The 24,130-nt window shown below is 42.4% G+C and overlaps 1 protein-coding gene across 1 annotated transcript in view; it reads right to left on the bottom strand.

Moving 5' to 3' along the window:
* The window catches only part of CD63 (CD63 molecule), a 40,784-nt gene extending 17,638 nt beyond the window's left edge, over positions 1 to 23,146 (bottom strand). Inside the window, exons 1-5 of the mRNA XM_073614009.1 lie at positions 23,009 to 23,146; positions 22,835 to 22,913; positions 988 to 1,176; positions 801 to 875; positions 620 to 715 (exon numbers count right to left, since the gene is read on the bottom strand). Of these exons, the coding sequence (XP_073470110.1) occupies positions 620 to 715; positions 801 to 875; positions 988 to 1,176; positions 22,835 to 22,900 (426 nt within the window). The 5' untranslated portion in view covers positions 22,901 to 22,913; positions 23,009 to 23,146. The remainder of the gene's footprint in view (positions 1 to 619; positions 716 to 800; positions 876 to 987; positions 1,177 to 22,834; positions 22,914 to 23,008) is intronic.
* Between the last annotated feature and the right edge of the window lie 984 nt (positions 23,147 to 24,130).

Below are 24,130 nucleotides of genomic sequence, written 5' to 3'. Positions count from 1 at the left end.
ATAGGTTTGTCTTAGATCGTGGATGCCTGTAGATTGAGATTTTAGTGTTAGGGTGGACTTCTACTTTAAAATGTCTACATTTAAAGTACTCTAGGGGTTTGTAGTGCAACAGGCAGGGGAACATGTATAAAGAGATCTTCAGGCATTTCATAAAATTGAATACACACTGAAAGTGTAGGTTGTAAAGGCCAAAACTTGTATATCCATCTGGTAGACTTACTGTCCAAGATGTAAGGTGATCAATAGCTGTGCATCTAGGTTGAGGCATGCTGCAAGCAGCAGATTTTACAATGCTATTTTAAGGATAGATTTTACTACACAGTACATTCAATTATCTTTCTAGTCTAAACAAAAGGCGAGGATAATTTTGCTTGTTTTACTGTAGCAAAGAGCACATTTCTCATACATCCCCTGATTAGAACAGCCAGGTCGTAAAAAAATGTTAGCTGTGAACCTATATGTGCAGTTGTGAGAATGATGCAACTTCTACTGAGAATGGTCAAAGGAAGTGTTTTAAAGTTATGTGCTACAGGAGTTTTATTGTTATGTGAAGAGACAATTAGATATGCAGACAGACACACACACACACACACACACACTAACTAGTTGGCATACTCACAGTTTGCTGAATGGCATCCATTCCATCCTTGGCTTCTTTTGTAACATTGTAATTGCTAACGCTGTCATTTATGGAATCTCTGAAGACATCTTGAACCTACAATAGAGAGATTTTAGTGAACAGGGATTTTTCAGCTGTAAATTAGTAACCTCACTGATTAAATATTCTGTGTATGGCTTACCTTATTGCGGAAAACATATCCAGCAATTGCAGCAGCTATTTCAACCAGGAAGATTATACCCAGCAAAATAGCAAACTGGTAACAGGAGAGTGGAGAGAAAAAAAAAAAAAAAAAAAAAAAATTTAAAACACAGTTGTATTTAAGACCACCACAAAAAAAAAAAAATCTACATGGTATATGATCTTACCGTGGTCACCATGCAGTAGTTCTCCTTTGCAGCTCCACAGCATCCAAAGAATGAAATGAAAAAGATGACTACCCCAACCACAATAAGAACGATAGGTGGTCCTGATGCTGAAGCATTGTTTATGGTCAGTGTTGCGTTAAGATAAATCTGCACATAGATGCCCAGTCCGATGAGAGCAATCCCACAGATCTAAGGAACAAGATACAATATAGTGAGACCATACATAAATCATTTATACCAGAGCTCAGCTTACATGCATACTGCTTTTTTTTATTGTACACTCCTTCAAAGCCTGCATTTTGGAAACAAAATGTGAGAAGCTTGTGAACCATTACAGCTTTCTGAAATTCTGCATGAATAGTATGGTGTACTGGCCAGTCATAGTGCTGCTCAAGCAGCAAAACAAAAATACATGTCAGTCATTTAATTATATTTCAGGCCTATTAAATGACCGTTCTACTTCCTCTGCATGGAGTGTCAAGTCGATACTGTCAAAATCAGGCACCTAAGGGCCTCTTCACAATAGAGCAGCAAGTGGTGTTTTTTCCATGCTGGAAGGCAGCCAGTCACCATGGAAAAGAAGGAGAGAAAAAAAAAAAAAAAAACAGACTTTGCTACACTAATTTTAATTATTCCCCATCAGCCACAACCTGTCCCCTTCAGTAGCAATTGGGCCATTCTGTGTAAAGCAAAGTGACAGCAGGTTTATAATAAACACCCACGTGATCATGATTGGGCATCATAGTGACCACGGGACTGGGAATTCAAAGATCCCAGTTAATGTCAGCAGCAGTCAAATTAGGCTTTCCCTTCAAAACTGCCCAAGCTAGGCCACAGACAATGTAGCCTTTCCACAAATCCGAGCTAGGCTATGCGATCTACATACATAATATATAAATTCCTAGATTTTTTTTTTTTTTATCTTAAAGCAAAACAATTATAAAAACCATTAATATAAATCTCCATCATACACGTTCCACCTGATATAAAAATGTTCATGGCGCTCAGTATGTAAAAGCATCAACCCCCCCGAGGAGAAGGAGAACCACAGACGATAAGCTAGTTTTGGTGACTGTTTCCTCATGCTCCTTGAGCCACAACACAATTGATTGGCTCCATGTACTGCCCCACCACCCATCCTAAGCTCTGCTGTACAGAGATTGCAAGAGGCTTATACCAAGTCAAATTAAGATAGATAAGATAAGATAGATGTACACACGACGCAGCTTTGTCTTCATGCATATTTCATGATTTTTATTTTTTTATTAAGTCAAGGCAAGCAGTGCAAGTGGCTAAATTAGACATTACCCTTCTGTAGTCCCTGTACAGCACAGCTAAGAGTTGGAGAGAAGAGCAATAAGGAGTATGCGGAGAGGAGAAAGTGACCGAGCTCAATGATGTGCTGCTTCTTGTCAAGTCACAGGTAAGTCCAGGTGAGCGCAGGCTCACAGAAAGCAGGTTGATTGGTGCAGGTGGAAAAGTGATGCAGGGGACATGTCTGCATTGAGCAAGTACAGAGGAAAAAGCAACTTTTCACCGTTTTGGGTGAGTTTAAGATTACATGATGGTCCAAAATCATCCAAGTGAAATGACAGTAGTTCCATAGACACCAAAAAAAATGTAAACAGTCTATGACAAATCTGGTACTGCTATATTGTACCAAGTACCACCCAGTACTTTGCAAACACAGTATTTACCTACAGCCTTATCTATAAAAAGGTTAATGTTAGATGGGATGGCACACGCCTTTGCTCTACCAACAACCCACAGTAATGACTTGTTGAAAAGGTGGAGGCTACATATCTTTACAGTAATGAAGCAGTGAAAAGACATAGGCCAAAGCCCAAGTCATACTTCCTTAGAACCACATTTCATGGCGCTTTCTGTCCAACTCTAGGGAGGATTTACAAAAAAAAAAAAAAAAATTTGTAGCCATGGTCACTGACTACCTTTTCAAGTGCAGATAAAACAGGCATTTGCTTCACACATGAATGGATACATGACGTGAACAGATAAAAGTTGAATTGAAACTGTTTAATAGTAAATCAGCCTCACTTGACTTCAAGGTAGTAGAGGCTACAGAGTATCCTTAGAGCAGTTCTAAAGGCTCAAGGTGTTTTTACCTTTATGCATTCTATGAGCTTATACATTGAAATCTTAAAGGGGGGGGGGGGGGGGACCCAACCCACATTTCCATTTTGGACACACACCTACACTGATGGATGTGAAAAGTTATTAAACTTGCCAAAAAACAGCCAGGTCATGCTTCACCGGAAGGGGTTTTTAAGCCGACGTGTTTCTATGCAGAGCTGCGCCCAGGTTTTGCACTCTCCAGTTTTAGAAAAATCAACCCCAGGGTGTTGCAACATGCAAGACAGATATAGTGACGCACAAAAATGATTTGATCATATCAGACGGTGCCAGTGGTTTACCATGTGACTGGGCCAAGGCGGTATTTGATCCTTGTAATTTTAGGAGTTTCTGCTGTGCGCATAACTACTGCACTTCTTGTAAGTGATTTTATTTACCATCTAATGTTTTCACAGCTTTAAGCCCAGTACACAGGCTGAATGTCGGACGACATCGGCCGTTTCAATAAAAACCAGACGACATTTGGCCCATGTGTATGGCAGCTGGTTCAATATAGCCTGCTTCTGTCAGATGTGTATGCTGGAAAATCAGCACGCTAGGCCCACACTAGTGGTGTACAAGGCTTTACACACATTGATTTTTAATCCTCATGCTGCTAGATTTAGTAAAGTAAACCATACCTGGTTTACATTTCAGTTACTTTCTTGCCTAGGCAAATGTCATACATCCCAGGAGTCCTCAGGTGTGGTTTTCAGCCAAGCACACTCCTGCTTGCTTGAGCTAAGGGCAGTTGTAGTAAATGCTACATGAATCATTTGCTTTTACTCAAGATAGCCATAACCAGAAACGCTGGAGGGTGTTTTTCAAAGTGATTTCTCTACAAAATATGGAGACATGTTTGGGGGAGTTTTCTTTGAATATTAAAAAAATTAAAATAGTGTTTGTGGTGCTCAGATGCTGTGAAGAGCCACTTTAAGAGTCAAAATTAAAAACTTACTGATTTATATACCTACTGGGCATTGCACACATTTGTCCTTCATTTCTGTTAGAAGCAGGCTAGTTAAGACAGTCAATGCTCCAGAGAAACATGTCACGCTCACCCTTTCACAGCAGTGTTGGAGAGGAGGTCACAGCTCCATGGCAGAGTCTCAAAGAACAGCAATAGAGATGCAATGAGGATTCAAAGTCAGTTTAATTACACCCAGAAAAAGATTTCTTGGTGTGGCGTTACCCATGCTACTACATTTAGCAACACCAACAATCCTACAAAAAAATAAATAAAAAGGCTGCAGTGTAAGGTCCTCTAAGGCAGATTCCCACCAACTCTTGCCTTTGATGACTGAAATTCTAGCACTGCAGTGACAACTGCTGAAGTCAACACTGATCAAAGTTCTCCAGAGAGCCCGCTGGAACTTTCCTTTCTACTAGTCATTGGTTAAGGCAGGGTTGTAGGTCTGACATGGAGCAGTCTTCCTCCTCTAATAAGATGACTCACAAATCTGTCCTGGGGTATATATTAGCTGTAGCTTGTCTTCTGATAGATCAACGTATGACATTGTATTCACTAATAGGAAAACTATTCTTTCAAACTTATTATTTGGGGTTATTTACGAAAGGCAAATCCACTTTGCACTGCAAGTGCACTTGGAAGTGCAGTCACTGTAAATCTAAGTGTAGATCTGAAATGAGGGGAAGCTCTGCTGATTTTATCATCCAAATCATGTGCGAGCTAAAATGCTGTTTTCCTTGCATGTCCCCCTCAGACTTACAGTGACTGCACTTCCAAGTGCACTTGTAGTGCAAAGTGGATTTGCCTTTCATAAATAACCCCCATTGTGCCATTTGTCTACACTGACCTGTCTATCCAAAAAGGATTGCAATAACCCAACTTACATTGTCCCAAGAATAGGCTGGGAAGGGTCCTAAACTATGTTGTATTGCTCAACTGCACAGGTCAGAATCTTCAGAACCTGGGTATGCAGTCTAGCATGACTACCTAGGATCATAAGGCTTGCTTCCCAAAATTAAAATGTTTCTCCAAAGCACATACCACTGAACACAAAGGGTACAAATGTAGCCTTAGAAAGAAGCTTCAGTTCTGCATTTGCAAGCTCCCATGCTACATACATGTCACAGCTGATGTTTTGCCACCATTTTGGGTGTGACCATCTTTCCATAAAAAAAAAAAAAAAAAAAAAAATTATAATATATATATATATATATATATATATATATATATATATATATATATATATATATATATATATATATAAATAATAGGGAGGTCTGATTTTTTTTCCCCTACATTTATGGGGAATTGTACCCATTTAAAACATGCACTGTAAACAGATATTCACAGGCAAGTTCCCAATTTGATCACTTCCCATTCCTTGCTAGTAGGGCTGCAACTAACGATTATTTTCATAATCGATTAGTTGGCCGATTATTGCTTCGATTAATCGGATAATAACCTTAAAAAAAAAGTGTGGTGAATAATTTAATATGTAAAGTTTAAAAAAAAGGCAGTTTATTCTTCAAAATCTATATGCAGTGGTAAATCTAAATCATCAACTCTATGATTAGGGAGCAAAATCTCTAATCCACTCTGAGAATAACAGACAGAAGAGATATACTGTATATACTATTGGAGGTTGAATCTGGTAAATATCAGACTCAGAGATCACATTTTTTTGTTTAGACCCCATTCACACTGGGGCACACGAAATGTGCCCTGCCTCCACGAAATGTGCCCTGCCTCCATGTAAAAGTTTACTTTAAATGTAATAGTAATGCTTTCTATTACCTCCAGTCTATCAGCCTCCACCTTCTCTGGGTTCAGATGCTGATCTTCCCTGCACAGTCTTTAAAGTCATATATTTTTTAAAATAAACATGTTATACTTACCTGCTCTGTGTAATGGTTTTGCACAGAGCAGCCCCGATTCTTCCCTTCTGGGGTCCCCCACCGATGCCTCTGGCTCCTCCTGCCTTTAGAGTGCTGCAAATTATAGTATAATGTGCCCCTATAGCAAGGTAAAAAAACTTCTGCTTTTAGACCCACTCACTTCCTGCCCAGGACTACATGTTCCATGAGGCATTGCTCCTCACACATTCACATTCACAAGTTCTCAGGCACTACCTGACATGTATGGGCAGTGTACTGAGCTGTATGTGTGCTGCACTTGTATTTCCCGATATGTAAACAAACAATGCATTCTGTATGCAGGCCGACTAATCGGCCGGCCGATTAATCGATTATGAAAATAGTTGACAACTATTTTCATAATCGATTAGTTGTCGATTAATCGATTAGTTGTTTCAGCCCTACTTGCTAGTGAGACTTACCCACCACAACCGCTTGATAAATACACCTTTTGCCATGTTAATTCTAAACTATACACATAATTGGCCCTTTAGTGGGGTTACCCTTAGTTTAAATAGCCTAAAGAGGTTGTTAACCTCTGAAATTAAAAATGAACAAAGCAAAGCCTCAAAAAAGGTGCAACTGCCTTGTTCCATAAAGCCTAGTGTGAATCCTGGCTGCTCATTCTTCCTCTGCAATCTACGCGTCGCTCACTTCTGACCATTTTCAGACACCAGGCACTTCATGGTGATGACCTGCCAACCCAACCCCTCTAGCACACAAGTGATTGACAGCCTAAATTTGCACGTTTCCCACCGAGGCTGTCAGATTACCCACCTGTGCTGTAGAATGTGTGACATCTAAATCAGTCTTTTGCAAGCTGAAAAATACCATCCGATCTGTGTACTTGAGGGCTCTATGGGAGAGAGTGCTACAGCAGTGGTTCTCAACTCCTGTCCTCAGGACCCACTAACAGGCCAGGTTTTAGGTATTACCTTGGGGAGATGCAGACTAGAATACTGCAATCACTGAGCAGCAAATTATATCACCTGTCATGTATTTCAGTTATCTTGTAAACCTGGCCTGTTAGTGGGTCCTGAGAACTACTGGGCTACAGATAGCTACAACTAAAGCTGGCCGATTCAGCCAGTTCGGGAGGGACCAGATGAGTTTTGAGGGCAGGACAAGGAGTTTCACCTCATTCACACCCCCAAAAAACAAACACACACAGCTTTATGTGCTTCACCATTGCATATCACTTGAGGCTAGTCATTGCAGTGTGCTTATATGAAGGTTTATCACCACTTTAAAATGAGTGCCAAAGATTCACAGCTGTAATCTGCCTGGTTGCTTTGTTGTACAGGTCCATTTTTTTTTTTTTTTTTTTGAGAACTACAGTTTGTATGAATAAAAAAAAAACCACAATTACAATTCACAAGTCTTTTTTCCATGATACAGAACACTGCAGCAGATAATCCTCCCATTGAAGTGGTATGACCAGTTTTCAAAGAAGAATGTTACAATTCTTATCTGTAAGCCTTCTGGCTAATTCCATCCTGTTCATGTGACAAAAGCAGCCATATTCCTTTCTGAACATGAAGGAAACCAATCCCCAATAGCAATTTGTAAGAATGAGAATCTATCATCAAGTTGTTCTAACCACTCACTGATAGGCATGTGTGCTGTTTAGTAGCATTTTCTGGTCAGAGCACAAATTATCAGCTCACTGTCGAACTATAAAGGACCCTATGGTGTCAGCTGCCTGACCTTAGATGGGGGGTGGGGGGGTAATAAAACACAACAAGTAACCGTGGTGCCCAACCTGCAGCCCTCAGACATCTGGCTCATTTTCTCTATTAGGTCTGCAGTTTGACAGATCTATAGCCATACACACAGGCCACTAGTAAGCACACCTGTTCAAATGCTTGATAAATTGCTAATCAGCCAATCACATGGCAGCAACTCAATGTATTTCGGCATCTAGACAAACCGAGCATCAGAGTAGGGAAGAAAGGGAGAGATTTAAGTGACTTTGAACATGGAATGGTTGTTGGTACCAGACAGCCTGGTCTGAGAATTTCAAAAACTGCTGATCTACTCGAATTCACGCACAACAATCTCTAGATTTTACAGATAAAACAGTCCAGAAAAAAGAAAAAATATCCAGGGACTGGCAGTTGCGTGGACAAAAATGCCTCATAGGAGGTCAGGAGAATGGGCAGACTGGTTTGAGATAATAGAAAGGCAACGGTAACTCAATAACCACGGTGTGCAGAATACCATCTTACACAACACAAACATTGAAGCAGATGGCCTACAGCCTCTGCTTTCAGCTGCCACATTCAGATGGTAGGGTCAGAATTGGGTGTAAACATGAAAGCGTAGATCCATCCTGCCTTGCATCAGTGGTTCAAGCTGTTGGGATATTTTCTTGGCATACTTTGGGTACCAACTGAGCATTGTCTAAAGGCCACGGCCCACCCGAGTATTGCTGCTGACCACATCCATCTCTTTATGACTACAGTGCACCCATCTTCTGTTGGCTACTTCCAGCAGGATCATGGACCATGTCACAAAGCTCAAATCTCAAACTTGTTTCTTGAACACGACAATAAGTTCACTTTACTCCAATGGCCTCCATAGACTGAAGCCAATAGCTGCGCTGCTATCTATCCAATTAGGACACAAGACACCAGCTGGAGCTGGTGTGCTTGTTCCCAGCATGGGAAAGACAGGGTTCAGGGAAAATAAAATGGGGGGCTGCTACAGTAAAGGAGGTTTTTAAAACCCTTTAAGTTGAGGCAGAAGCAGATTCTGAACACCCATACCATTGCTACTGATAGTGTGGAGAGGAGGAGAAAAAAAAAAAAAAAAAAATTTGTATAGCCTGCCAATATAAGAATCAAGCAGAAGCAACTATGTGGAATAGAATGGGGGGGGGTAAGTACCGTATAACACGCACCCCAAGTTTAGGAGGGAATTTTAAAAAGGAAAAGAAAAAAAACATTTAAATGGCCATCAATGCATCCTTATTAGTGTCCATTTGCAGCCTTGCCAGGGTCATTTGCAGCCTTGTCCAGGCTGCAGTTAAACTGCAGTGACTTGTAGAGGTCGACCGATATGGGTTTTTCTCTGGCCGATATTTAGAAATCTCGGTGGCCGATGGCTGATATGTAATGCCGATTTTTTTGGGCCGATTTTTTTTTTTTTTTCCCTTCATCTCATAAAATTTAACAGTTAGACCCCTTTCACACTGGGGTGTTTTTCAGGCGCTTTTGGGCTAATAGCGCCTGTAAAACGGCTCCCCTGCAGTCTCAGTGCGATATCCCGAGTGCTTTCACACTGAGGCGATGCGCTGGCAGGATGTTAAAAAAAAAAGTCCTGCAAGCAGCATCTTTGGAGCGGTGTATACTGCTGCTCCACCACTCCTGCCCATTGAAATGAATGCGCACCGCTGCCAAAGCGCCTGCAAAGCGTTTCGGCAGCGGCGCATTCAACCCCTTCCTCAGCTGCTAGCTGGGTTATAAGCTCCCCGCTAGCAGCCGAATAGCGCCGCTAAAATGACGGTAAAGCGCAGCTAAAACTAGCAGCGTTTTACCGTCAACGCATGCCCGCTGCAGTGTGTAAGCAACCTAAAGTGATACAGAAATTTTTTTACATTTAGGCCCCTTTCACACATGCGGACCACATGTCCGTATTTCATCCATCCATTTTCGGATGAAATACGGACATACATGCATCCCTATGGGATAGCGGGTGTCAGCGGATGTACATCCGCTAACACCCGATGTCATTCGGCTCCACTCTCGTCCGATTCTGTAGACGGAAGAAAATCCTATTTTTCCTATCAGTCTGCAGAGCGGATTGGATGAACACGGACAGACGGTCCATGTTCCTCCGATCCCCCATAGGGGAGAGCGGAGATCTGACAGGGCGGTCCCTGCACAGTGTGCGGGTCCCGCCCTGTCATCCGCTGGGGAAAACTGAGAGATCCCCTGAGCAGCGGATGTTCACGGGGCGGATCAACACGGATCCGTCCCGTGTGAAAGGGGCCTTAAACATTTATTAAACAAAACAAACCTCCAATCAGTTCACTTGTATGTAGAATTTAGATAAATATAAAAAAAAAAAAAAAAAAAAAAAAAAAAAACACAAACAAAAAACAAACAAACAAAAACTACATATCTTAAAAATAAATACACAAAAACAGGTAATCAAAACTTTTGGACGAAAAAAAAATGGGCTAACTTTACTGCTTAGTTTTTTTTAAATTTATTAGTGTATTTTTTTTTTTTTTAAATTGCGTTTGAAAGACCGCTGCGCAAATACCGCGTGACATAAAATATTGCAACAACTGCTATTTTATTCCCTAGGGTCTCTGCTAAAAAAAAAAAAAAAATATATATAATGTTTGGAGGTTCTAAGTGATTTTCTAGCAGAAAATACAGGATTTTTACTTGTAAGCAACAAGTGTCAGAAAAGATTTAGAGCCCATTCACACAGGGGCAACACGACTTCCAGCGCGACTTTGGGAGGCAACTTGGACACGACTTGAGTATGAATCACAGCACGACTTGGGGCAACTTACAACACAACTTGAAGTCGCCTCCAGGACAGGGAACTTTACAAGTGGCCAATCAGAGCTTATCAGCTGTGTGTGAGAAGGAGGGGGCTGGCTGTTTAGTGGAGGAAATTACTTTCTGTTTCCTTTCTGCTTCCTGTAAAGTTGCCTCAGTATGAACAGTGATCAGACTTGGAGGCAACTTCCATTGAAATCAATGGGTACAAGTTGCCTTCAAGTCGGATTGAAGTAGTACAGGAACCTTTTCTGAAGTCGGAGCGACTGCAGTAGTGTGCATTAAGATGGATCCATTCACTTACATTGATTTTTTCATGTAGCGCGACTTGAGGCGACTAGGGGCGACTTGAAGTCGGATCCAAAGTTGCCCCTGTGTGAATGGGCTCTTAGTCTTTAAATGGTTAAACTGAGAACTTCTACACAGGGCACTCAGTTCATTCAAAAGTGTAAACATTGTATCAATTCAGGTTCTTTTTATCAGATTTGGCAGGCTGCCCAGAGAGGGGAGAGAAGTGCTTCACAGAAGATTACAGGCAACTTGTATTGACTTCAGAAGTCATTGGCTGATGCCGATTAAGAAAAAAAAAAAAAAAAAAAAAAAAAAAAAAAAAAACCAAACACCAAATATCGGCCGATATATCGGTCGACCTCTAGTGACTTGTCAGTGTCACTGCAGTTTGAAAATGGCACCGCCGAGATACAGAGCCGGTCTTAGGCTCTTCTCGTCGTCCCACCCTATGATGGACATAACAGGTCCAATGGCGGGACTGGGCGGGACTGAGCGGAGCCGAGCGCCGCCCATATACATACATAGCCGAGTGTACTCGGCTAGCTCTGCTCACAGTCACACCCAGTCCCTGTGTTATGTCCATCATAGGCTGGGGCTAACTTCACAGTTTAGTTTAATTCATTAAAGTATTTTTTCCCCCCAGCGGTCTTTCAAAAGCAGTTCGGTCTAAAAATATTGCAACAATCTCCATTTTATTCTCTAGGATCTCTGCTATTTGGGGGTGTTCCAAGTAATTTTCTAGCACAAGAAAAATAAATAAAATATCTGCTTACAAGTTAAAATCAGTAATGCCTCGTTTCCACTGATCGGTTCGGTACAGTTTGAATGGCCTAGAATGGTCCGGTTTATTCTGGTGAGTGTTTCCACTGCAAGTGGGACCACAAGGGGCCATACAGGGTTTAGAAAAAAAAAATGCCTCAACATAGCACAGCAGAGGGTTTTCTGTCAGCCAATCAGTGGAATGTATCGTAGCTCCGCCCTAACCAAACCGTTCCATTTTCTATGGCCCCACATCTGAAGTAGGACCCTGAATGGAGCGGTACGGTTCGGTTGTATGGGCCGCTTTCATAATGGAAACACCCAAAATAGCGTACCGAACCGCTCAGTGGAAACGAGGCATAAGTGTCAAAAAAAGGTTTAGTCTTTAACCACTTAAGGATCAAGCCGCTGAGATTTGTTTACAAGTTTTTTTGTGTTTTTTTTTTTTTATTTTAAGAAAATTACTTAGAACCCACATACACACACACATTTTTTTCCTAACACCCTAGAGAATAAAATGGCAGTCATTGCAATACTTTGTCACACTGTATTTGTGCAGCGGTCTTACAAGCGCACTTTGGGAGAAAAAAAAAAAAAAAAAAAAAAAAAAAAAAAAAAAAAAAAAAAAAAATTTATACAGGTTGCATGGTTTCGTGTTGCAGAGGAGGTCTAGGGCTAGTATTATCGCTCTACCAATCGCAGCAATACCTCACATGTGTGGTTTGAACACAGTTTTCATATGCGTTCGCTTCTGCACGCTTAAAATAAAAAAAAAAAATCCTTGTTTATTACTTTTTTTCATAAAGATTTTAGAGCTCTTAAGAGACATTACAGACGTATCTATATAAAAAGGACAAGGCTCCAACTGGAATACAAAGGTTACACAATGACATAGTCAACAAGGTACTCCCTGGATAGATCATTACGTTGAGAGGTTTGTCTGGAGTAGTTCAGGTGCCCATGTCAGAGGCCTGAGAAATTCAGGGCCTCTGGCAGTTCCCCCCCCCAAACACACACACACTTTTAAATTGGTGTCTTTTTTATTACAAAAGGATGTTTACATTCCTTGTAATAGTTGTAAGCATGACAGGACCTCCTAAATATGAGATATGGGGGTCAAAAAGACCTCAGATCCCACAAAAAAAAAAAAAAAAAAAAAAAAAAAAAAAAAAAAAAAAAAAAAAAAAAAAAAAAAAAAAGCCCTTTAAGAGCTATGGCCAGAAGAAACATTGCTTCCGACACGGCAATGGTATGGAGACGGGTGGGGGCCATCTTCCCCTCACCCGTCTCCATACCCAGCCAGCACAAGGACCTAATCGCCTCCACAGATGGCTGCGGTAAGCGACGGAGGACGCCCCCCACAAAAGTGATCTTACGGCAAATCCGCCGCAGAGACCACCATTATCGGAAACTGGACCACCGGCCGAAGATTATCAGGATTACGGCAGCTACCACAAAAAAAAAAAAAAAAAAAAAAAATTGTTTCAAATGTGACAGCGGAGGGGGAGGAGGCATACAAGCAGAGCTTTAGGGGATTTATGGGATATATATATATATATTAGGTCCAGCCTCAAAATCCATTGCTGAGGCTACACCAACCTAGATATCTGAGCATACAGACCAGCTCCAGCAGCTTTAGGAGAAGCTAAATATTCTGGAGTGGGAGGGGTTATAATACCAGGCAGTTGCCAGTGTTAAATCTTCATGTAGAAGATGTCAAACCCAAGTGCCTCTATAAATTCTGTATCCCTCAATGAACAAGAAAAATACCTGTTGATCTTTAAAATAACCACCACACTGTTGTAGCCACCACATCCAAGTACAAAAAGCTGCAATAATGACTTTTGTTCCTAGGTTTCAGTGCACAGTACTTTAAATTTAAGATGAGATGCCACCATCAAGTCAGACTAGTTAATGCAGAGCAGCAGTCCCTCCAGCTGCTTTTTATCACATTAGTAAATATTGAAATAGGCGGTTCCTAGGTAATGAACACTCAATGGATACCAAGTAGAAAAGATAACAGATCTACAAACATCAAGCTGCGAGGGAGAAAAAAAATAAATTAATTCACAGGTCTCACAATAGCCCAGCTTTGGCAGAGAACATGTTCCATACTGAAATGAGCACAGGCCACATGCTGTACAGCAGCTCTTCATAAGCCATTTACCTACATACTAGAGTAGTTAACCTAAAGGGCATCAGCAGGATATACCATGTGAAACAAAAGGCAGGATAGCTCTGGGGGGGGCGCCATAACATTGCTCATGTCCAGTTGGTAGCTTGTATCCGAGGTCTCAGATGATACTGTTCTTCACCATTCCCACAATTAGACACTGAGATGATATCAATAAAGTACACTAGTCCCCTCCATATCCCCTCTTCCTCTGGGAGGGTTCCTTTGGTTCTTCTCAGGCGAGAAAGTATTCTTGAGCCCATGCAGTGAGGTCCATCCCAGAAGCATGCCAGTTTTCAATGCAGTGCCATCTGAGGGCCAGAGATCAGGCATCCAATATTGCATTTTGGTCTAGTCCCTTGTGCTCAGATTTTTCCCAAACACTTGATATTATGTACTGTAGACAAGGCTATATTTAAAGTCTTTGCAATTTTAGGTTGAGGAACATTCTAAAATGGATCAATTTCTAGATGCAGCTTTCCACAGATTGGGGATAAAAAGAGTCAGTGTTTCAGAAGTAAAAGGACGGCCAGAGATTCACCAATCATGTCACTGGCCTGTTGCCAATTACGGTAACCCAATTAGTTACTAAAATGTTCTTCCTTGTCAGTACCACTTTGCCAGCTTTTTGTGGCCCTGTCCCAACTTTGACATGTTGCTGCCATAAATTCCAAAATTAGTTTCCTAAAAATGGTACATTTTCTCAGTTTAAACATTGGATATTCCTGTATTGTGAATAAAATATTGGTTTATGGAAATCAACGCATTCTGTTTTTTTTTTTTTATGTAGATTTTACAGTGTCCCAACTTTTTGCAGCAAACCATTTCAGAAGTTTTTCATAAAGTTCACAGCAAGCACACACCACTTTTTAAGGTTACATAAAGAGAAGGAAGTTAGGTAGCAATATTTATCGATGGTTGTTTAACCAGGGTGCTGTGAAAGTCTGTTGACACTGACTGTTATGAAATATACCCGTGACAAAACACAAAGAAAATCCAAAACCAAGAGCATACTGCTGTATATAGCACTAGTTATTTCCCACTGAGCTATGACATGGCAAGCAGATTTTCTCTTACAAGATGATCCTATAATTGCTATGTGTCCGCTATTCTACTTCTGACTCCAAAAATATTTTTAAACAAATCATTCATTTTGTGTTTTGAACAGAAAGTTTACAGCACACTGGAAGATTGTGTGCAGGTTACATATATTTTCATAGACTAAATGCCAGTCATTAACATGTTATGCTCATATCAATAGATGATCACAGCAGGTATCAGTCTAGCAAAATTGAGTAAACCTGCCACCAACTATCACTGTCAGGACATCATGTACAACCTGCATCCTATCATGTGAGCAGCAGAGGACTCATCTCCTAGGCAGGGGGGGGGGGGGGGGGGGGGGGGACAAAGACAGGATTACTGCCAATTGAAATTCTGTTTAGTAGAACTACAGTGAGACTGTTTCCCAGATACTGAGCAACTTTTCACAGCAGTCTGAAGCTGGTATTTTTATAGTCCAATCAAAATGTCAAACTCTGATGCTCACAAGAACGGCAAACTAGCAATAAAACTAAAAGAGTAAAGTAGCACTATGCGAGCTTCATGTCACTCAGTGAAACATGAGCACCTAGTATACAGGAAGTAGTCAGCAAGACCTAGTGAAGTATACAACCAGAAACACTAGTCAAAGGTTGTCCCTTTCTGGAAGGGCAGCATTCTTCACCAATACAACTTAGTGGAGGTAGAAGAAGTACTTATAATGGAAACTAACCACAAAGTGATTTATGGTTAATGTTCCACTTTTAAGTAGCTATGCATGTTCTCTGCTCATGTCAAGAGCAGAGTCAGTTTATTTCTAAATTAGAGACAACATAATTCAGGAAAGACTCTGTTCATGTTATATCTATTGTCCGAATTGTGTAAAGAAAGCTGATGTGGATCTGAGCCCAGGAAAATAAGCCTTGGATGAAATCCCACTACTGCATCCCCCCCCCCACACATACTTACCATTTTCTGAAGTCTTCAGGCCAGTCACATGACATGCAGGTTCCTGTGACTTGATAACCACATCATGGCATTCAACTTTGGGTGTCATGGCAAAGCACTCTGCACTCACAGTATGCCTGTCCTCAATCTTTAGGGTTCAAGTACAGTATGTCATCATTCAACCCAAAAGACGTTTACAAAGAGGATTTACTACACCTGGAGCACACAGAATCTGGTGCAACTGTGCAGAGTGACCAGTTCCAAACTTCAGCTTGTTCAATTAAAGAGTAACTCCACTTTTTCCTTGCAAGGATTTTGAGTAGATTTCTATCTTTTGATATTCTGAAAAATAGACATTTATCTGTGTCCATGTGAATCTGTACTGGAGTGTTTTTACAATTAGCTGCTACACCTGCAGGGTTTTAATGAGGAAAGTAGCAAGATCTGCATCCCTTTAGACTTTTCCTTTGAGAGTATCTTACCAAAAGCAACACTTTTGTAGGGGGATGCTCAAAATCGGATTTGTATCTTACTGGCTGACCCAGAAGTCTGCAATCACAAGCAGGAAATTACATTTCTGGGGGGAGGGGGGGGGGGGGGACACCTCCAGGTAGCCATACTGCATTTTGCTGAAAGTTAGAGCTGCCGATTGAAAATGAAAGCCAATTAACTACTTAAGCCAAGGACCATTTAGCTGGCCAAAGACCAGAGCACTTTTTGCAATTCGGCACTGCGTTGCTTTAACTGACAATTGCACGGTCGTGCGACTTGGCACCCAAACAAAGTTGACATCCTTTTCTTCCCCCCCCCCCCACAAGTTTTCTATTTGATCATCTCTGCGGATTTTTTGCACTATAAACAAAAAAAGCGACAATTTAAAAAAAATGTTTTTTTAACTTTTTGCTATAGAAAATATCCCCCCCAAAAATATTAAAAAAAAAAAAAACCCACCACACATTCTTTCCTCAGTTTAGGCCAATACGTAATCAACATATTTTTGGTTAAAAAAATAAAATCGCAAGCATTTGGTTTGCGCAAAAGTTATAGCACCCACAAAGTTGGCTAGTTTTATTTTTAATATTATGGCGGACACTTGACACATTTTTGGGACCATTGTCATTTATACAGCAATCAGTGCTATAGAAATGCATTGATTCCTGTGTAAATGACACTGGCAGTGAAAGGGTTAACCACTAGGGGGCAGTGTAGGGGTTAAGTGTGTCCTAGGGAGTGATTCTAACTGGGGGGGGGGGGGCTGTGTGTGACACAACACTGAGCTGTGATCAGTGTCCTGTCACTAGGCAGAACGGAAAAATGCTTCTTTAGCATTTCCCCATTCTCCTCCGAGAGATGATCGCGGATATCCCCGCGGCCATAGAGTGCGCAGGACCTGCGATCACACTCAGGGAGGTCACTGGTGGCGTGCCTGCAAACCGCTTCTTAAAAGGACAACGTACAGGTATGTTAATCTGCCTGTACTTGCCCTTCTGCCGACGTATATTAGCGTGAGCAAGTCGGCAAGCGGTTAACACTCAACTACAATATGGCTATATATTTTTTTTTTTGCAACTCCCCCCCCCCCCCCCCCCCCCCTCCGTGAAAGTGGAGTTACCCTTTAAGCGGACACTAAAACCTATAAGATAGTTACTATGCACAGCTAAATCAGATTTAGTAAATTCCCTCCACCCTGCCGCATAGTTCTGAAGCTGCGATTGTGTGCTCATATAAAAAAAAAAAAAAAACTCATGTGCAATATACTGTTCACAGTATTTGTTAGCAATCCCAATAAAAAAGTAAAGTTAAATAGGTAGAGTTTATAAAACATCACTGCAATAACAAGTAGATAAGGTGAACACTCAAGCTAGGAATATCTGTATTTTCAGATTCTTCCAAAACAGGACTAGTAGTGGTGCAAAAAAGCCTCTATATAAAAAGGGGAGATTTACAATAACTGGAGCATCCAGAATAAGGTGCAGCAACATATCAGCTACTAACTTCAGTTGGTTCAATAAGGTTTGACAAGAAGGCTCCATTCACACTTGTCATGTGACTTGACAAAGTCCAAGCCCATATATTTCAATTTCATTCAAATCTGTGTGACTTAAGGCACAGAAATTTTAAATGTTCCTGCACTACTTGATACAACTTTCATGCGACTTGAGTGCCAAACTTTAAACCCTCAAAAAGTCAAATCTTAAGGTCATCAATGCAATAGTTGAATAGCCAAAGCCAACAGCTAGTCCCATCCAAAGTTGTAAAGTTACAATGGAAATCGCACCACTTTGGAGTCACCCAATTGTGAATGAGCCCAAAACCTAGAAGGTGATTGATTTCTAGACAGAGCTGCACCAGATTTTGCACTCTGTAGTAAAGCTTCTGCTAAAGTGCATGGTGAATGGTCAGTGTTAACCCAAGTACTGTATCTAGTGAAGAAGGTGGCATTTGCCATTTCTAACATTTAGAAAATAAAAAAAAAATTAGCAAAATAACCATACCACATTTTTATGCTTTAAAAGAAAAAAAATTTCAGCCATTGATGCACATTAAACTCATTACTGATTGGAACAACCAAAGTTAGCAACTTGCTAAGTCCTCCCCTGCTGTCCTCTTGTTCCCCACATACCACAACAAACCAGTCCCTTATGGCGCTGTCCACTTTCTGGATCAGAACGCACCACTAACTAGTTCCCATATATAAGAATGGCACTTGGGAAACAACCTGCCAGGGAAAAAAAAAAAAAAAAAAAAAAAAAAAAACCACCACACAAACCTATTGGTATCAAGAAAAGATGCCTAGAGAGTGTCTCTACTCTGGCATCAAGAGCTCATCATTCGTGCAGCCATCTCACCAAGGGAAGGAGGCTGTCGGGACATATGGGCAGTGCACCAGCAGCATTACAAATGGCAAGGTAGAGTTTGCTCTAAGCTTTAATGAATAAAGCAAGCAAACATAAGAGAAAGTATAAGGCCCCTCCCTTGCACACTTGTGCAACCTGAAAGTTGTGCAATTTTTGCCATGACTTGAAGCAATGCCCTGTGTAATCTTGAGTTCTATGGACCTCAAGTCACATCAAAGTAGTGCAGGGACTACTTTAAAGTCGCACAGATATGAATGTTACTCATTGGAAATCATGGAGTACAACTTGTCATGCGACTTTGCAGTCCCAAGTCGCACAAGTGTGAAAGGGACCTAAAACAGATTAAACCTCTAGACATGCTTCTGCATAATACAATGCATAGCCTGAATGCCACCACAAATCATAAGTGTAAAGACTGCCCCATAAGCTCACAATGCAGATGTGAATACACTGTTGGGCAAACATAATTCAGGTACTGTCTACTTGTTAAGGACCCATTAAGGGTGACTGGGCTGCCTTAAAGCAATGCATATTAAACAGACTGTCACTAGAAGGAAAAACTAAGGCCAGCCTGTAAGGCCCCTTTCACACTGGGGCGGTAGGGGGAGTCGGCGGTAACACAGCGCTATTTTTAACGCTGTTTTACCGCGGTATTCAGCCGCTAGCGGTGCGGTTTTAACACCCCGCTGGCGGCCGAAAAAGGGTTAAAACCCCTCGTATAGCGCGGCTATAGCCGCAGTATAGCCACGCTGTCCCATTGATTTCAATGGGCAGGAGCGGTGAATACACCGCTCCAAAGATGAAGCTGACAGGAGATTTTCTCTTCTCCTGCCAGTGCACCGCTTCAGTGTGAAAGCCCTCGGGCTTTCACACTGAACAAACAGCGGAGGCTGTTTTGGGGCGGTTTGCAGGCGGTATTTTTAGCGCAATAACGCCTGCAAACCACCCCAGTGTGAAAGGGGCCTAAGGAAAAGGTTTAATACTTACTGTCCAACTGACAAACCTATATGCTCTTGTTGAGCAACAACTTGCTGGAGAATCCTCAGTATCAAATCCTCCCATTAAATGTCAGATGCCTAAAAGGCTCTATAGTTTGATCCACCAGCCTCTATGGTATACTGTGCCCTGTAGTGAGGAAAGATGCCCGGAACCCCCTCTGTGCTTCAGTCCAGTCTGTCTCTACTGTCTCCCATATTGATGTAAAGATCAGCTGAACAAACCAAAGCGCTCCAAGAGGGGCCAAACATCAGCCACACCCAGAAGCATGTTGGATTTACTGGTAGCTCTTAAAGATTGGCACCAGGACATGCATGCATTATGAATGGGTGCAGGAGAAAGCTGAACTATCTGGTTCAATGCTCAAGAAGCATACTCACCCAATATATCCAGCATTGTTCTGTAGGAGTTCACCACATCCTGTGCCACCATCTTAAGGTAAGACAGCCATCTCTTCTAAGTTCTTGCAGCTGGCCTTGATGTGCTGCAAAGTTCACCTCCAGCACTGTGTCTAGGCCTCTGATGCCTCCTGGGATATTTGATGTGCATATTCCAGAAGGTTGTTGGGGCAGGTCATTCTCACCTACACTAGAATGAAGGCATAGGGGGGCAACAGAGGCACACTGCAAGTGTTAAGGCAGTCAAGGCTAGGAGGTGCATGAATAGTGTAGGGCCTGAATCCTCACTCAGCGGGCTTCTCCAGCAGTGCAACCAGCCTCTCTAAGGTACTCCTGCCTCCATGTTTTGGAACTGTCTTTTTCACCATTTGATGTAGAAAAGGGTATTTTAGGATCCGTGCATTTTTAAGCTTGTTTATTTTAGCAGAAAACTGTACTTACAGTACCTTTAAAGTCTGCATTCTTTGATTTATTTGGGGAAAGGCCAGGGCAGGGTTAGGGCTGCGCAAAAGGCAACACCCAACGATAAAATATATGACACACCAAAATTGGCTAAAGGATGCAGAGAACATATACCGGGCTGGGACAACCACCCTGGGAACACTTGGGGGGGGGGGGGGGCAGCCATTCCCTTACCAAACTATCCAGCGATCTGGGAATGCAAGTGTGTTCTGACAACTACTGCTCTCACATACCCACTTTCCACGGCATCTGCCCACAGCTGACATGAAAAAACACACCATGCATCCACAACTACCTTCTAGCAAGCAAGCGGCTGTCCATGCATGTGTAGTGCACACACCATGGCAACCATGGGCAGCTGGAGCAAGGGGCAAAGAATAGGTGCAGGGCAATATTCCGCATTCTAAGTCATACATAACAATTGAAGAGATGTATTTCTACATCCTTGCCCTGGTTGCTGAATTGGAGATATATATTTTTTTATTATTATTATATAAGGGGGAATAAAAAAAAAAAAAAAAAAAAAAAACAAAAAACAATTTTTTTACTAAAATGGAGCAGCTGCAAATAGCAATCAGGCAGCTTCTAATATCAGCTTGTTTAATCAAGCGTTGGGAATAAAATCTAGAAGCTCATTGGTTCCATGCACATGCTGACTGCTCCAGTCCAATGGTGGCCATACACACTTCAAACTATGACCGATTTCTTTTATGATTGGGTTCTTCAGGAAGGAGAAAAAAAAAAAACCACACTAAAAGCAGCAACCAATTTGATCGATACGCCACACATGGGGGAAGGGAATTGCAATCTGATAGTTAAAGCGGAACTACAGTTTTTTAAAAAAGTCAGCAGCTACAAAAAAAAAAAAAAGTGTAGCTGCTGACTTAACACTCACCTGTCCCACGATCCAGAGATGTGGCTGTCTGAACCCTCGGGTCTCTCCCTCTCCTCACTATTTCAACTGTGGGAAGCTGGCAGACAGATTGCGGCTTCACAGCTGGGTGCACGTGCGAGAGTCGCACAGCGCATCCTGAATGGGCAGTCTTCTGGGACCTGTGATGTGTCCGGGAAGGCTGCACAGATGGAGGAGAGGGGGGGGGGGGGGGAAACCACCACACCACGAACTTTCCACTTGGGTGGGAGTGGGTACCTGTCAAAACTAGGTACACGCCCCCAAGAAAATGACATGCCAAGTGGGGCAGGGGAGGAGTGCTTAAAGGGCAAGTGCCCCTTTAGAGAAAAATCTGTAAGGTAAACTTAAACAGGACCCCCTCCTCAACCCCAGTCCTGTGGCCCTTGAGCGTGGCGATCTCCCGTTCTGAGCCCTGCTATAGCCACGTCACTGGTCCTGGGCTTGGTAATCCCCGCAGCTTAAGCTCCAAAACTTACCCAGTCAGGAAGTACATTTAAGAGCATTCTAATTGGTCACTGAGCAATCAGAACCCACATAGCCCAGGCCTGTCAGTAGGGAAGAAGAGTTTTGCTCATCACTTTTTGTATATCCATCTCTCTCTATATGGACTACAGAGTTGCTGGCTCAATCCTTTTACTTGAAGAGTGAAAGCTGAGGGAGATTTCTAAGCACCGGACACGTGATGCGCCTATAGCATGGCTCCGAACGGGAGATCGCCGCAGTCCAGGTCAGCAGAAGGGGGGGGGGGGGGGTAATCCTGTGCAAGTTCACCTTACAGATTTTTCAGTAAAAGGTGAACTTACACTTTAAATTTTTTTTTTTTTGGGGGGGGGGGGGTGGAGCTACGCTTTAAAAAAAAAAGACAAAAATCTTTAGCTACAAGTGTATATTAGCAATCAAATCTGTTTCCGCTAAGTAATCTCATAAGCAGATCCATCAAAATAGGATTGGACTTGTAAACAAAAGCATCTCAGCGCTGCTGATCGATTCAAAACAATTGGCTTGTGTTCCACCCTGGCTGATCCACTCAGTTTGATCACAACCGCTCAAATTTGAATGGAAGAGAAGTAATGGCTATTTGATCGGTTTGTGGATTTGGTCCCTTAGATCAAAATCACAGTAACTGAAGCAGGGAAAAACAAAACCAGGGTGGGAGGTGAAATTGAAGCACGTATGTCCATTACATTAGTGGATTCCCCTCCAAGTGTACACTGAATTAGTTATTCGCACTGTAAAATGATTGGTTTTCCAAGCAGGAGGTGACACGGCGTGACGTTGGCAGGCTCAGCAGATGCTGGCGCTCCTCCATACCTGTCTGGGAGTGGGAGGCTGCACACACATATGTTGTGGATTTGTATCTCCCAAGGAGGAGCACAGAAGACATGGCAGGCTGCTGGTCATGTGATGAGGGGCAGAGGTGAGTCACTGTTTACCCCAACCTGGGGGAGGGGGGCTGAGGAAAGTAAGGGGAGACTCACCCAGAATATCAAGTTGAAGAAAAAGAGAAGATACTTGACACACTTCATTCCTCCCTCCACCGCCATCCTGCCGCTCTGTCTGGAAACAAATAAAGAACAAGTTCACCTCAGGAAGTGCGCAGTAATAAAGTCCTAGTAACCCCCGAGCATTACCCCACAGATAGGAACACTTACCGCCCCGGCCGCTCCTACAACAATCTTTCTTAGTAAACTGTTGCTCCTCAGCACGGTCCGCACTCCTCACTGATCTGCTACTTATGGCGAGGCTGAGCGTACTCCACCCCTCCCCCCCTCTCCTGCCCCCGCACTGTACGCCGATCATGTGACTCGTCCTCCTGAGAGTGCACTGACGTGTGTACCTAGGGTGGCCGGGAAGCCCCGCTCCTCCTATGATCAGGACATTAATCATAATGTATGTTCTCAGGAGGATTGCTCATTCCCAGCACAACTTCCTGCTGGAGTTGTGGAATCTGGAGCTCTCACACTTGTACAAGTGAATTCCACCTATGGAGTGTATAGTATAGCTACCAGTGTTTGTTGCCAACCTCCAGTAGCATTTATTACTCAATAAACATTGGAAATTTACTGACACACCACCTTTTTTTTTTTACTGACAACCTACAAAAAGAAAAAATATGACAGAACTGCTATTAAAAACTAAAACAACCAATATTTAACCGTCATATAGTCAAATGACAGCCGGGCGAGACTGAGGTTTGCCTTATCCCTTTCAAACCGAACACATATGAATTACACAGGTTCTGTGGCTGAATAAGGTGGTAATTAAACGCACTTGGTGCCTTATCTGCATTTAATTAGCCACAGAACCTGTGTAATTCATATGTGTTTGGGTTGAAAGAGATGAAGTGGCAACCCTAGGCGAGAGCGCTCTAGTTGTGGGTGGATGTCACATGAGGGAACACATCTAGGACACAGCACATTAGGCCACGTTCACACCTGAGACATTTTCCTCTTGAAGCTTGTAGCACTGAGCTCTGGTTCACATTGGAGCGATTTGGCATGCGATTGGACATGTCCAATCGCATGCCAAATCAGCAGCAATTGCCGGCAATGGCACCGTCCGGATCGGTGCGACACCGCATTGATTCCCAAAAGTAGTTCCTGTACTACTTTTGGCGACTTTGGGGTGCGATTTCCATAGACATCTGTGCAGCAACCAGCACAGATGTCTCTAAAATCGCCCCCCCCCAAAAGTCGGGACTGACATGCGGGAATGAAATCGTGCAGATGCAGCTGAACTTGCACAATTTCATTTCCTGGGCTCAACAAGCCAGA

Source organism: Aquarana catesbeiana, linkage group LG02 (genome assembly GCF_042186555.1).
Source record: "Aquarana catesbeiana isolate 2022-GZ linkage group LG02, ASM4218655v1, whole genome shotgun sequence".
Taxonomy (NCBI): domain Eukaryota; kingdom Metazoa; phylum Chordata; class Amphibia; order Anura; family Ranidae; genus Aquarana; species Aquarana catesbeiana.
The sequence above is the reverse complement of the archived record's forward strand: the minus strand, read 5'-3'. Positions and strand labels throughout refer to the sequence as shown.